This window comes from Pogoniulus pusillus, chromosome 26 (assembly GCF_015220805.1).
Source record: "Pogoniulus pusillus isolate bPogPus1 chromosome 26, bPogPus1.pri, whole genome shotgun sequence".
Classification (NCBI taxonomy): domain Eukaryota; kingdom Metazoa; phylum Chordata; class Aves; order Piciformes; family Lybiidae; genus Pogoniulus; species Pogoniulus pusillus.
In genome coordinates, this window is record NC_087289.1 from 10757458 (window position 1) to 10769800 (window position 12343).

The 12343-nt window shown below is 46.5% G+C and overlaps 1 protein-coding gene across 2 annotated transcripts; it reads left to right on the forward strand.

The window, feature by feature from the left end:
* Positions 1-1913: 1913 nt before the first annotated feature.
* GHSR (growth hormone secretagogue receptor) lies at positions 1914-8677 on the forward strand. Of its 2 annotated transcripts, none has more exons than XM_064165166.1 (2): positions 1914-3207; positions 6377-8677. In XM_064165166.1, exons 1-2 carry the CDS (start codon positions 2454-2456, stop codon positions 6679-6681), a joined length of 1059 nt encoding a protein of 352 aa, XP_064021236.1. In that variant the 5' UTR covers positions 1914-2453; the 3' UTR covers positions 6682-8677. The 2 variants fall into 2 exon arrangements, with proteins under 2 accessions (XP_064021236.1, XP_064021237.1); XM_064165167.1 differs by having other exon boundaries at positions 6530-8677.
* Positions 8678-12343: the final 3666 nt, after the last annotated feature.

The following is a 12343-nucleotide window of genomic DNA, read 5'->3' on the forward strand; positions in this document are numbered from 1 at the left end:
GGGAAAGAGGGGAAGAGACATAGAAAATACTTTTCTCTCTGGCAAAAAGGAGTCATTTTTGACAAGATACAGCTCAGCAAAACCTAGAAAGATTTCCTCAGAATGAAGGATCCTCTCTACACAGAAAAGTCATATTTCTAGCTCCAGGCCATTTTCTCTGCCAAATATCAACATCCTGCAGCTAATGTCACTGGTCTGAGAATTTGTCAAGGCAAAAAAAAAAAAAAAGAAAAAGAGTGAAATAATTCTTTGTAATAATACAAAGTATTTGGCAGCCTGAACACAGAGGCAGTTACCAACTCCTCCATAACATAGTGCAATGTCACTTAAATTAGATTGGACACAAAATTCTAAGCTGAAATAGCTGTGCTTTGGTGGCATATGGCCCATGACTTTTCTTCAGAAACATATAAAACAATTATATGGGCATCTGGAAAAAGAAAATGAGAAGCACGTTAGGCTCTTCCTTATCTTCAGCTGTAATTAATGTCTAGCCACCCCCCATAAAATGTAGCCATTGTTGAGTAACGTGCTACAAAACCGCCTCACGGTTCAAGAGCAGGGGTGATGGGTGTTGATTCCAATAAAACTGGTAACATCATTCCCCAGGGTTAGGCCAGAGAGGAGGCACTAAGGCTAATGCTCACCTTATTACAGACAGTTCCTTAGAGGAAAGAGGCACATCCAGAGGCAGGTGTTGCGTAGCGCAGCGTTGAGTCGCATCACCTTGTGCTCCAGCCTGAAGGAAAGCTCTGCAGCTGTGAAATGGCGACGTGAATGGGGTGGACACATGCGTGCGTGAGTGCACCTTGGAAAGACAGCACCAAGCTGGGAGTGAAGATGGGTGCCACTGTTGCTTTGGAGCACTGGGTGCCACTTGAGAGATGGGGTACAAGGAAAGGGTGCAGCCCTTCTAGATAGAAAACATGAGTGGGAAAAGGCTGTGATGTAGCACACTGACGTGTTGTGGGGGCAAGTTCATAGAATCATAGAATCAACCAGGTTGGAAGAGACCTCCAAGATCATCCAGGCCAACCTAGCACCCAGCCCGATCCAGTCAACTAGACCATGGCACTGAGTGCCTCATCCAGTCTTTTCTTGAAGACCTCCAGGGATGAAAGGTCTGAGGGGTGTCACTTTACTATCCTAATGCTGCCTTGTGCTACTTCCACCTTTTCTCAGGTTCAACATCATCCTTTAGTATACTAGAGTGCTTCAGGCTGGAAGAAACATTTAGAGGGCATCTAGTTCAACCTCACTGAAATGATCAGGGACAACTTCAGCCAGATCAGGTTGCTGTCCAACCTGAGCTGCAGTGTCTCCAGGGATGGGGCATCTACCAACTGTCTGTGCAACCTGTGCCAGTGTTTCACCATCCTTAACATAAAAAAATTATTCCTTGTATCTAGCCTAAATCTCCCCTCTTTTAGTTCAAAACCATCACTCATTGTCCTGTCACAACAGGCCTTGCTAAAAAATGCTATTCCCTTCTTCCTTATAGCCCCCTTTAAGTGATTCAGTAGTATGTAGGAGTCTGCAGCTGAGGAGACACGGGGCTATAATGCGTAGGGCAGCAGAAACCTGCTGAATCGAAATTTAATTGTAGGTAGATCACCTAGAAGAGGCTAATTACTGCAGCTTCACTGAACCGGAGCCTTACCAGGTTCCTGCCAAGACCCAAGGGCATAACAAAGATACCAAATGAGGAGACGGCGTTTGCGGCTGCCCCTGAACTTCTGCAGCCATCCCCACGCGCTCCGCAGGACCGCGCGCCCCTGCGCGCCAGAAACTCGAGGCGCAGAGGGCAGGAGCACAACCACACCGCGGAGTTACTGCTGCGCACAGAGCACAGCTGCCCTCCGCCGCGGCCGCAAGCGGCACTGCACCTGCCCCGCCGCCCGCAAGGGCCGGGCTGGGCAGCAAGGGAGCGGGCGGGAGTCAGGGAGCAGAGGAGCGGGCAGCAGCCGGGCAGACAGCCGCAGCCGGCCCGATGGCAGGCAGGGGGCTCTTGCTGGGTACTGCTCACAGGCGAAGGACGCCAGAGCCGAGACCCTCCTGCGTCGGGGGGACTCGGGAGCCAACTTCAAACGACGATGCTGGTACCGTGCTTGCAGCCCTCCAGGGTTTGAGCTGCGGGGCCGGACTAAGGTGTTCGCCCTGAAGCGCCAGATACGAGGCAGAGCTCCGGGTCAGCGCGGGAGGGCGCGGAGCCGCTCCGCACCCGCGGAACCGGCGCGCCCACGTCTCCTCTGACGCGCCGGCGAGCGCCAGCCCTCCCCGGGGCCGGGGGGAGCAGCAGCGCCCGGGGAGAGGCGGAGCGGGGCCGCGCTTCTCTCCCCGCCTTCCGCACCTGGCCGAGCGGCGCGGCGCAGGGCGCGGGGCTGCGCGCGCCGGGGGAAGGGGGGTCGCTCCGCGAGCGCGCCGGGTGGGGATGCGCAGCCCGCGGCGGCAGGATGCGGGAGGGGAGCGCGGGCGGCCGCGGCGCGGAGAACCGGACGGGTGCCGAGCCCCCGCTGCCCGCTTTCCCCGTTCCCGTGCTCACCGGTATCACCGTCGCCTGCGTTCTCCTCTTCGTTATCGGGATCATCGGCAACCTCATGACCATGCTGGTGGTGTCACGGTTCCGGGACATGAGGACCACCACCAACTTCTACCTGTCCAGCATGGCCTTCTCCGACCTGCTCATCTTCCTCTGCATGCCTCTGGACCTCTTCCGCCTCTGGCAGTACCGGCCCTGGAACTTTGGGGATCTCCTCTGCAAGCTCTTCCAGTTCATCAGCGAGAGCTGCACCTACTCCACCATCCTCAACATCACTGCCCTCAGCGTGGAGCGATACATTGCCATCTGCTTTCCCCTCCGAGCTAAAGTGATCATCACCAAGGGGAAGGTCAAGCTGGTCATCCTCTTCCTCTGGGCCATCTCCTTCATTAGTGCCGGACCCATTTTCGTCTTGGTGGGAGTCGAGCATGAGAACGGCACCAACCCTCTGAGTACCAACGAGTGCCGAGCAACTGAGTATGCCATCCGCTCGGGGCTCCTCACCATCATGGTCTGGATCTCCAGCATCTTCTTTTTCCTGCCCGTCTTTTGCCTGACCGTGCTGTACAGCCTCATCGGGAGGAAGCTCTGGAGGAGAAAAAGGAAGAATATTGGTCCAAACACTGTCATCAGGGATAAGAACAACAAGCAAACTGTGAAAATGTTAGGTACGACTCTTCTTGCTCAGTTTTCCCAGAGTGTGTGTGCTAGTGTGTGTGAGAGAGAAAGAGAGAGCCCCCTGGCAGCTCACTATTGTTGCTTCCGAAGGAAAGCACTTAACTGAAAATATTTCACACAGAGAGCTACACCTCAAGGTATTCCTAGGATAACTCTCCTCCTTCCTTAGATTTATTTTTAACTGGTTTGAGCTGGGAGCGCTCAGTTAAACGTTAGTGACCCTCACTGGCAAATGCTACAGTTACAACTAGCTGGTGCCCTGGAGAGTTTTGAGCACCTTTGCTCTTCGGTTGTGGATGTTATTTACAGAAAGGTAGTTTACTTGAGTTTTAAACAGTACCAAGCCCTTCTCGAACCGCAAAGTTGAGCTGCCGTTGAAGTAAGTAGGATACGACGTGTTTAATTAGTGTCTTATGGGAAGAGTATTGAGGTTATTAACTGGCACGGCAGTGGAAGCTTAGGAAAATTAACCTGCGTTTTGCTATCAGCAGAACACCAGGCTGTGCTGAGCAGGGAGCACCGTGTCTCCTTTGAGCTCTGGGATCCTGTACGTTCTCCCTGGCTTGAAGAACACAGAATCAAGACGTCAGACAGGGTCACTCTTAACTTTGTGTCTTTGCATTGCTGAGTGGTTAGGACAACAGTTGTTGGCACGTGGAAGGACAGTTTTTAATGTGCTAAGTCAGTGCACGTGGTGGAAGTTTGGTGCACGAACCTCGAAAGTTGTTCTGCAGTTTAGTGCCTGAAAACTGCAGAATCCAGACGCTGCTGCATACTATTATCCAAGCAAAAAGCCCTCCGCAGTGCAAGTCATCCCATGGATTTGCATGGGGATGAGACGCTCTGCATGGGGAAGGCTTCACGGCCATGAGCTCTGCTCTGATTATTTCAGCTAGGCAGAAGCGATGGGCTAATGAGCTAGATGAAGAGGTGGCAAGTGGTCCTAAGTACCTTAATTAGTGAATGGGAGCCTGATTTTTTGTTCACGTCCTACTTTATTACTATGCAACAGCAGGAAGAATAATAAAACCCGCGGCATTCTTTGTGCCCTTTCAGCTACATTTTATGATCAGTCGAATCACTTCAGTCTGGTAAGCGTGACCTTGGAAGTAATTCATCATTTATACTTCCAGAGTTTCAGGATTATGCATTTCCACTTACAATAAGTACATTGCTAGCATGTATGACTACCACGTTTACGTTTCTGTATGCTTAACCATAAAGAACTGTGAAGTAATAACAGTTTATTTCTGACCTGAAATATTGCTGCAAGCATTACAATATTTCAAACTCTTGGGGGTATTGGTCTCTCTCCTTTTCTTTTTTTTTTCATTCGTTGTTTTTCTTTCACAAGGTCTGAGAACAGCAAGGCAGTGGCAAGCCTGTCCTCTGACAGAGAGCCAACATTCTCTAAAGGGTATCAGTCTGAGGGAAAGGAAAGAAGTTAGCAAGAACTCAGTACCAGCAGATGCTGAATGCAGTCTGCTCTCCTTGGTTTTAATGACCTGCGCATAATTTAGAAGGCACTTTTTAAGACTTCAGAAAGTCGTGGAACATCAAGTAAATGGGATTAGCATCAACTCTTCTTTTAAATTGTGGAGAAGGGTTATGCTACTAGGTTGGTAATCAGACACCTAATGTACAGCCTGGCTTGCAAAGGAGCTATCATACCCTGCTCCAATTGAAAGCAACGCAATTCTGCATACATATAAAGCTCACACTGTCAGAAGCCTGACCAGGACCATGCATGCCTACATGTGGAAATACTATGCTGAAAATTCTACCTGCAGTGTCCATCATGGCCATTAGAGACATGGATTTTATTACAAGTAATAATTAGTTACATGAATTAGACCCCACTTGTGAGCTAGGTGATTTTTTTTTAGGTGATAATCATGAGGAAAAACTGGCAGTGGTCAGCTCAAGAAGATGCAGAGCTGGGAAATATACTCTGTCTCTCAGCTCTGAGCTGTAGAGTCCACCATAAATCCTGCCTAAGGATCCATTTAAAGTTGAGAATGACTGTTCAGAAGGCCTTTTTATTTGGGGGGGAAAGATGCCTGTAATAATCCCTCCTAGCTCTATGACTGTTATTCTCTGCTGTGAGTTGCCATGAGAAAGCAGGATTGCTAACACAAGGGAACAGGCTCACTGGTTAAAATTGCTTAAGAATGTCATAAAACCTTGCTTGAGTTTTCTGGTTTTTCCCTCTCTGGTATATTAATAGATACACTCAAAGCAATATGAAAAATCATAAAGGTCAACAGCAGGCAGGAAATGAAGAGGGAAAAAAGTTTCCCTTTCTCTGGGATGCAAATCCAAATGGGCCAACGTTCAAAGATACACACATTCCCATTATGCCACACACACTATATTTACATATAAACACAGCCACGGTGGTAATGTAACACAGATATTCTCTATAGGCAGTTATAGATTATGTAATAATACAGATATTCTCCATAGGCAGTTATAGATAATTTAATAATACAGATATTCTCTATAGGCAGTTACAGATTATATTATAATACAGATATTCTCTATGGGCAATTATAGATTATATATTTGGGGTTGCTTTTCATGGAGTAATAACTTATGCTCCAAAAAATGGACAAACACCACCCTCCCGTTCTTACCTTGGCACAAGTGCTTCACAAGTCCACATTCTGCTGGTTTGTTTTATTTTGGGGCCTTTGCTTTAAATAATTTGTCTTTAAATAATTTTCCTTCCCAGTGATTACATTCTTCATTATAAACCACAGTGTGGAGTCTGGCACATTGTATATAATTTGTTTCTGTTAAACATAGCAGAAGATAGATTGCTTTTACATATATATATATATACATATTTAGGTCATCATTTTGATTCTTTAGTTTTCCTTTTATGAAAATAGAGGGTTTGCAGGTCAGAATTAGGCTACCTCAGATTAGCTGTGCAATATACAAGCAGCCCGTTTAGATCTGATTGACGTGTATTCAGTGTTATTAACTTACACCCACAAGTGAGTGTATTCAGAGACACAAACCTGAAAATTTATGGGGTGCATTTTCACACTTTGTGATTCATTTGTTAAAAAGTTAGAATTTTAAATCTATAGTATTCCAATCCCCCCGTGTCTAATACTCCCTACTTAACCTCTTCTCTGCTTTCATTTTTAGCTGTGGTGGTATTTGCCTTCATACTCTGCTGGTTGCCTTTTCACGTGGGACGATATTTATTTTCCAAATCCTTTGAAGCTGGATCCTTGGAGATAGCAGTGATCAGCCAGTACTGCAACTTGGTGTCCTTTGTTCTCTTCTACCTGAGCGCAGCCATCAACCCCATCCTCTACAACATCATGTCGAAGAAGTACCGGGTGGCCGCTTGCCGGCTCTTTGGACTCAAACCCCTTCCCAAGAAGAGACTCTCCAGCAGGAAGCAGGAAAGTTCTCGCATTTGGACAGAGCCAAACGTCATCACATGACATGTGGTTTCCAGCAGCAGAGCATCACTTACCCCTAGTTCCCAGAAAGCCATAATGAAGGAGAAAGAGGGCGAGAAACACAAACCCAAACATTAAAGCTCTACTTCTGTCATCGTCTGGGTTGCCAGAAAGCTGTAATGTAGGCAGTTAAAGGATTGGAGGGGGAAAAAAAAACAACCAACCCCCAAAAAACCCAACAACTAAATGCTGAGACTATAAAAGGAGAAAGATGGTCACAGAGATTTGGCAAGACTCAAGTATTCTTTTTCTGCTGCTTTTGCCCACATGATTCTTTAGCAGTGACTGTAGCAGGGGAGCAGGGCTTCGCCGGCCTGCAGAGGCAAACCGGAGCCCAGCACACTTGAGAGTTTGTGTGACTTCAGCAGCAGCTAATTCCAGCTGAATTTTTCCAGAGTTAACTTAAGTTTTCCTAAGAATTTTGCTTACATATAACTGGACCCGAGAGAGAGAAAATTGTATTACCTTTTTGGTGTGGTAAGCATGGAATTTGATATACTTTTCCTAGCCTTGGTTTTTAACTAAACAAAAGGTTGTCGGTGGGTTTTGTTATTTCTTTTCTCTCCGAATGAGGAAAATAATTTCTTAAACAAAGAAAGGGAGAAATAAAAGGGATAGTTTTAAAACATGCTAAATATAAATGACCTTCATGTCCTATCTCAGTAGAAAGGGGGAAAAGTACTTCTACAGAAGTGGCTTACGACATGACTGTGCTGAAATATCTTCTTTTTAAAGGTGTATCAGTGGGACAAGAACAGTGCTGACTTCAGGGCTGCAGCGATGCTATAAAAGTATGGAATGCAATCTCCCACCAAAGTCTTTTCTAGCTAAATCATCTGTACCTGTTCTGTTCAGCTTGACTGTGAATGACTCAATGTGTTTGCCCTTGGAAGCCTTTAGCTGTTTATGTTTGTAGTGAGTCTCTGTCTGCCTGTCCCTATGCTGTGCATCACCATACCCTCAAAGTTTGTCTAGGACAGGTCTCCTGTCTCTAAATTACTGGTTTCTGTTTCAAGCACATCAGCTAGTTACCAGTACCCCACACCCCTATGAAGCCCAGTGTGCCCTTGTTCTAGTTTGCTGCAATATTGTTAAGAACCTTTTGTAACCAATGTGACCTGACAAAGTAATAGAAAACTCTGCATTGAAAGGCCCAAGCAGACACATTCTCATACTTGATCCATAACGATTTTGAACTGAACAGGTTTTGAAAACTCACTATGCCACTAAAAGGCAAATCAAGAGGCTTTACATCCTCTGTGCTAATAACTATGTCTTATATCACATCCATTGTCACACCAACACGTAGATCTTGTGGTCCAGCTAACAGAGCTTTACAGCATGCATGTGCAATAGCAGCTTTCTATTTATTTTGCTCTAGTATTTATTACCAGCTGGCCCACAATTGATTCTCCATAATGAATTGTCTGTTAAGAAAAGTCCTACAGCCTTTCAAACTCCTGGTAATGCTGGTGGGCCATTTTCTGCCTGTTACACCTTTAGCTGATGGTGCTGCTCAGGTATAACTCAAAAGAGAATTTGGCCTCTTCTGTACACACTGTGTTTGTTGTATCACTCAGTGCTTTGCTAGGGCCAGGGGGATGGTTGCTGCTCCCTAGCATGTTCCCTGAGCCTAGCTTGGTCCCCACTCCAGCCCTTGCAGCAAGCACAGAGTTGATGTGTGCTGACCTATCAAGGCACAAATAAGCAGCAGCAGCACTTGTTTTGCCTCTAACCACAACTTCCTTGTTCTTCACTTTGTTCTCTTGCTTGTTGTTGACTGACAAACAGATCTGATGGCAGATGTCATGCAACTCAGGGAAACAAGAAATTTGGGAATCTTTGCAAAGACTGTGTAGATGTGAGCTCATTAATAACAGGACTGTGTAAATGAACTGATCATACCCCCAGCATCACATTATGTGTTTTAAATCTCTGCCGTGTCTGTGGTATTAAATGTGAACAGAAAAAGAAATAAGTGATGAGTTCCTTTATAACCTTACCAAGTCAGTGGTGGTGGAGGATCTGGTGAACTGCAGGCTGGAGAACTGAATCTCCTGCAGGTTCCTTCATTGCTGCCGTGCTCCTCTCCTCTCAAGCTGAGTGCTGCAGGACTGGCAGTGGGCAAGACATGCACCTGCGGTGTCAGAATGGGGTACAAAATATGTATCAGTGTCACCCGTGGTGTGCAAGACTTCACGGAGCTTCCTTCATTCCCTGTGAGCAAAACTTGTGCCAGTTGAAGGAAGCAATTCTGCCTGGCCAGAAATGTCCCACAGAGGCTTTTGCCTAAAGGAGAACCTGCATAATTCGCCTTAATTTCTGCCCTCCCCATCTCCCTCCCTCCAACTAACCTGATTAGGCTATGGGGTCTTTTTTCATTTGGGGTGGGGTCCTTTTTGTTTGATTTGGTCCTTCTAGTTTGATTAGGGCTCCTTTGTTTGTCTGGGTCTTGTTTAAAGAAGTGTAACATTAAAGCCCTGCGTAGACACATTTGATTTCCACATACAAACTAACAATTTCATCTAACCTAATACTTCATCCAGAGGGATGGCGAATGTTAACTACACCAACACTGAGAAATTGCCACAACTTTGTGTATGGGATGGATTTAAAGCATTTAATCTGTGGTCTCAAAAGTCAAATGAAGGGGACTGTCTGATGATTTGGAGTAGAGAACTTCTCCCTTCTTTCTCACTTAGCAAATGGGCTTATTTTTGCAAGTCACTGAGCATTTGACCAAAAGTGTTTTCACCAAAAGGGTTCTCCAGACCTGGAACAGGCTGCCAAAGGAAGTTTGGGAGTCACTGTCTCTGGAGGGATTTCAAAGCTGAGTGACATGGATTAGTGGTGACCTAGCAGAGCTGGGTAATGGTTGGACTTGATGATCTTAAAAGCCTCTTCCAATCAAAATGATTCTATAGTTCTGTGATTCTAAACCTAGTAAAATACAAGCATTTTTATTAAAGAAGAGTTGCCACCTTCCCATGACTCTTGCACATGCAAGAAAAACATTTCATATCCATCAGGAAACATTCAGGCTTTTAATGCACCTTGCAGTTGGCTCTACACCATCCATTGATTTTCCTCCCCTCAGTACTAAAACTTTTCTGCACAAAACCAATGAAGTCAGTGGAGTGACATTTAGTGGCATGTGTTGGCTCCAGAAAGAGAATGGGGTCCACTTCTTTCAACGGGTACCAGTGTGTAATGAACTGCTTTTATATATAAAAGGGAAAACAAAACAATCACCTAGGTAGCCTTCACTTTCGCATCATAAAATCAACTATTGCCAGATGTCTCCAGGAGATACACACTTCCCCATTGGCAATGGTGGATCCAATCCATCATTGCATGCCCCAAGGATCAGAGAACCACAAAATGTTAGGGGCTGGAAGGGACCTCAAAAGACCATTGAGTCCAACGCCCCTGCCAGAGCAGGATCACTCAGAGTAGGTCACACAGGAGTACATCCAAGTGGGTTTTGAATGTGCCCAGAGAAGACAACTCCACAACCACTCTGGGCAGCCTGTTCCAGTGCTCTGTCACCTTCACAGTGAAAAAGTTTTTCCTTATGTTCACACAGAACCTGCTCTGCCCCAGTCTGCACTCATTGCCCCTTGTGCTATCAGTGGACACTACTGAGCAGAGCCTGGCTCCATCCTCCTGACACACACCCTTCACATATTTATAACCATTAATGAGTTCACCTCTCAGTCTCCTCTCCAAGCTAAAGAACCCCAACTCCCTCTGCCTTTCCTCACAGGGATTATTGCCCAAGAAATAACCTCACTGGAAAGACAGGTGCAATCAAGACTTCAGTAGCATTTTTTTACCTCAGCTGATTTAAACCAGTCCAAGATGGGCATCAGGAATTTATTTCAGGTAGTGCCACAGGGCAAGGTTCCTCCTGCCATGTCTCTAGCAGGTTTTACACGTGCAGAGCAGATGCTTTGGTGGCAAACAGCCTGTGCTGGCAGCAGCAGTGCTGGCTCTGGTTTAATTGTTTATCTCACCGGTGGCAGCTGCTCGCCATCCACAGGGGATGACCATCCTGGCAGATACCTCCAAGCAGAGACAAAACCTCTCTCCTGTGCTTCCCAGGACATCGATGCAGGGCCTCATGTTCCTGACATCTCTTCCTCCTAATGCCTTCTCTCTCTAAAAGAGCACGAATGCCTCCCCTATTCATGTTTTGGATCTGGGCATGACTTTGGAGGTCTGTTTTACATGCAGGGAAGACAAGAGCCCCTGCAGGCACTGGGCTATTAAGCGTGGCAGAGATTTCTTTCAGGCTGTTTGGCACAGGCTGCATTTCTGGAAACTCTTCCTTGTAGGGAAAAAAACTTTGCCAGTTCTGCCTGCAAAAAAACCCCACAACACCCCATGTGTAGGGGCTCTATTGAGTCAAGGTTCTGCTGTGTTCTCACTGATCCGTAGGTGAGCAGCCCATATAGGAAATAGCTGTGGGCTCATTCATTATACAGCCCACGTCTTAAAAGCTTTTCTGACTCTCCATTTTGTACTGTGGCTTCACAAACAAACAGGTACAATTTGGCTGCATTTTATTTCTTGGCAACATGTTACATTGGTGATGAAATAGGTCAAAAGCACTTTACCAGAAAGCTTCATTCATTTTAGAAAAGTACCTTTGATGCGCAGGCAGAAAATCATGTCCCATTGTGTTTCTTGCCAAAAATAAAAGATACAGGAAAAAAAACAGCACTTACCTGTCAAATTCCGAGTTGACACATTCAGCAGTTATGCAAGCTTGTCTCAAATGACATTTGCATAAGCCCTGTTTAAAGCAGAACCTGTTAGATACCTAAATATCCAGGAGAACCTCCTCTCCGTCACAGATCTGCAGTTAGCTGGGGCCCTCCCTCCTCATCTGCTGATGGGGAAGGACAAGGTGTGGGGAAGCAGAAGGAGATCTGCTGTTAGCTGGGGCCCTCCATCCTTATCTGCTGATGGGGAAGGACAAGGTGTGGGGAAGTAGAAGGAGATCTGCTGTTAGCTGGGGCCCTCCCTCCTTATCTGCTGATGGGGAAGGACAAGGTGTGGGGAAGCAGAAGGGAGGGTGACAGCAATGGCTGCTGGTGCTGGTGGTCCCTTTGCCGGTTTGAAGGCAGCTGGTCCCACCCCGTGCTTGTTTGCACTGCTCAGTACATTTCCTTAGGAGCCTGTTAACAACTCCTCCAGGCTCTTCAGTCAATATTTCCTGATGAGTTTCCATACCAAAACCCCTTTTCCCTCAAGGAGATAAATTCTGTCTTGAGATGTAAATTCAAAACTTGGTACAAAACAACCCCTACCTAACTCCTCCTATCCCAATGATGCCCATGTTCTTACTTCCACACACCCTGAACCACGTTTCTCACCCTCCAGCTGAAAACCTGGTGAGTAGATTTTACCCTCACAGCTTGAGTGAACAGTATTAGCCCAGTTTTACAAAGAGGGAACTAAAACTCCTGGTGTTTAACCCCTTGCTCACACCTTGCTGCCACAGAGCTATAGGGTGCAGATCTGTTCTCCTCCCTCTGGCCACTATTCCTTGGGCTGTGGGCTGGTGCAGGCAGCTTCCAGCATCACCTTTAGCTCCCAAGCTGTGCCATTGGAGTGCTCAGCTCAGTAGTTTTCTGGT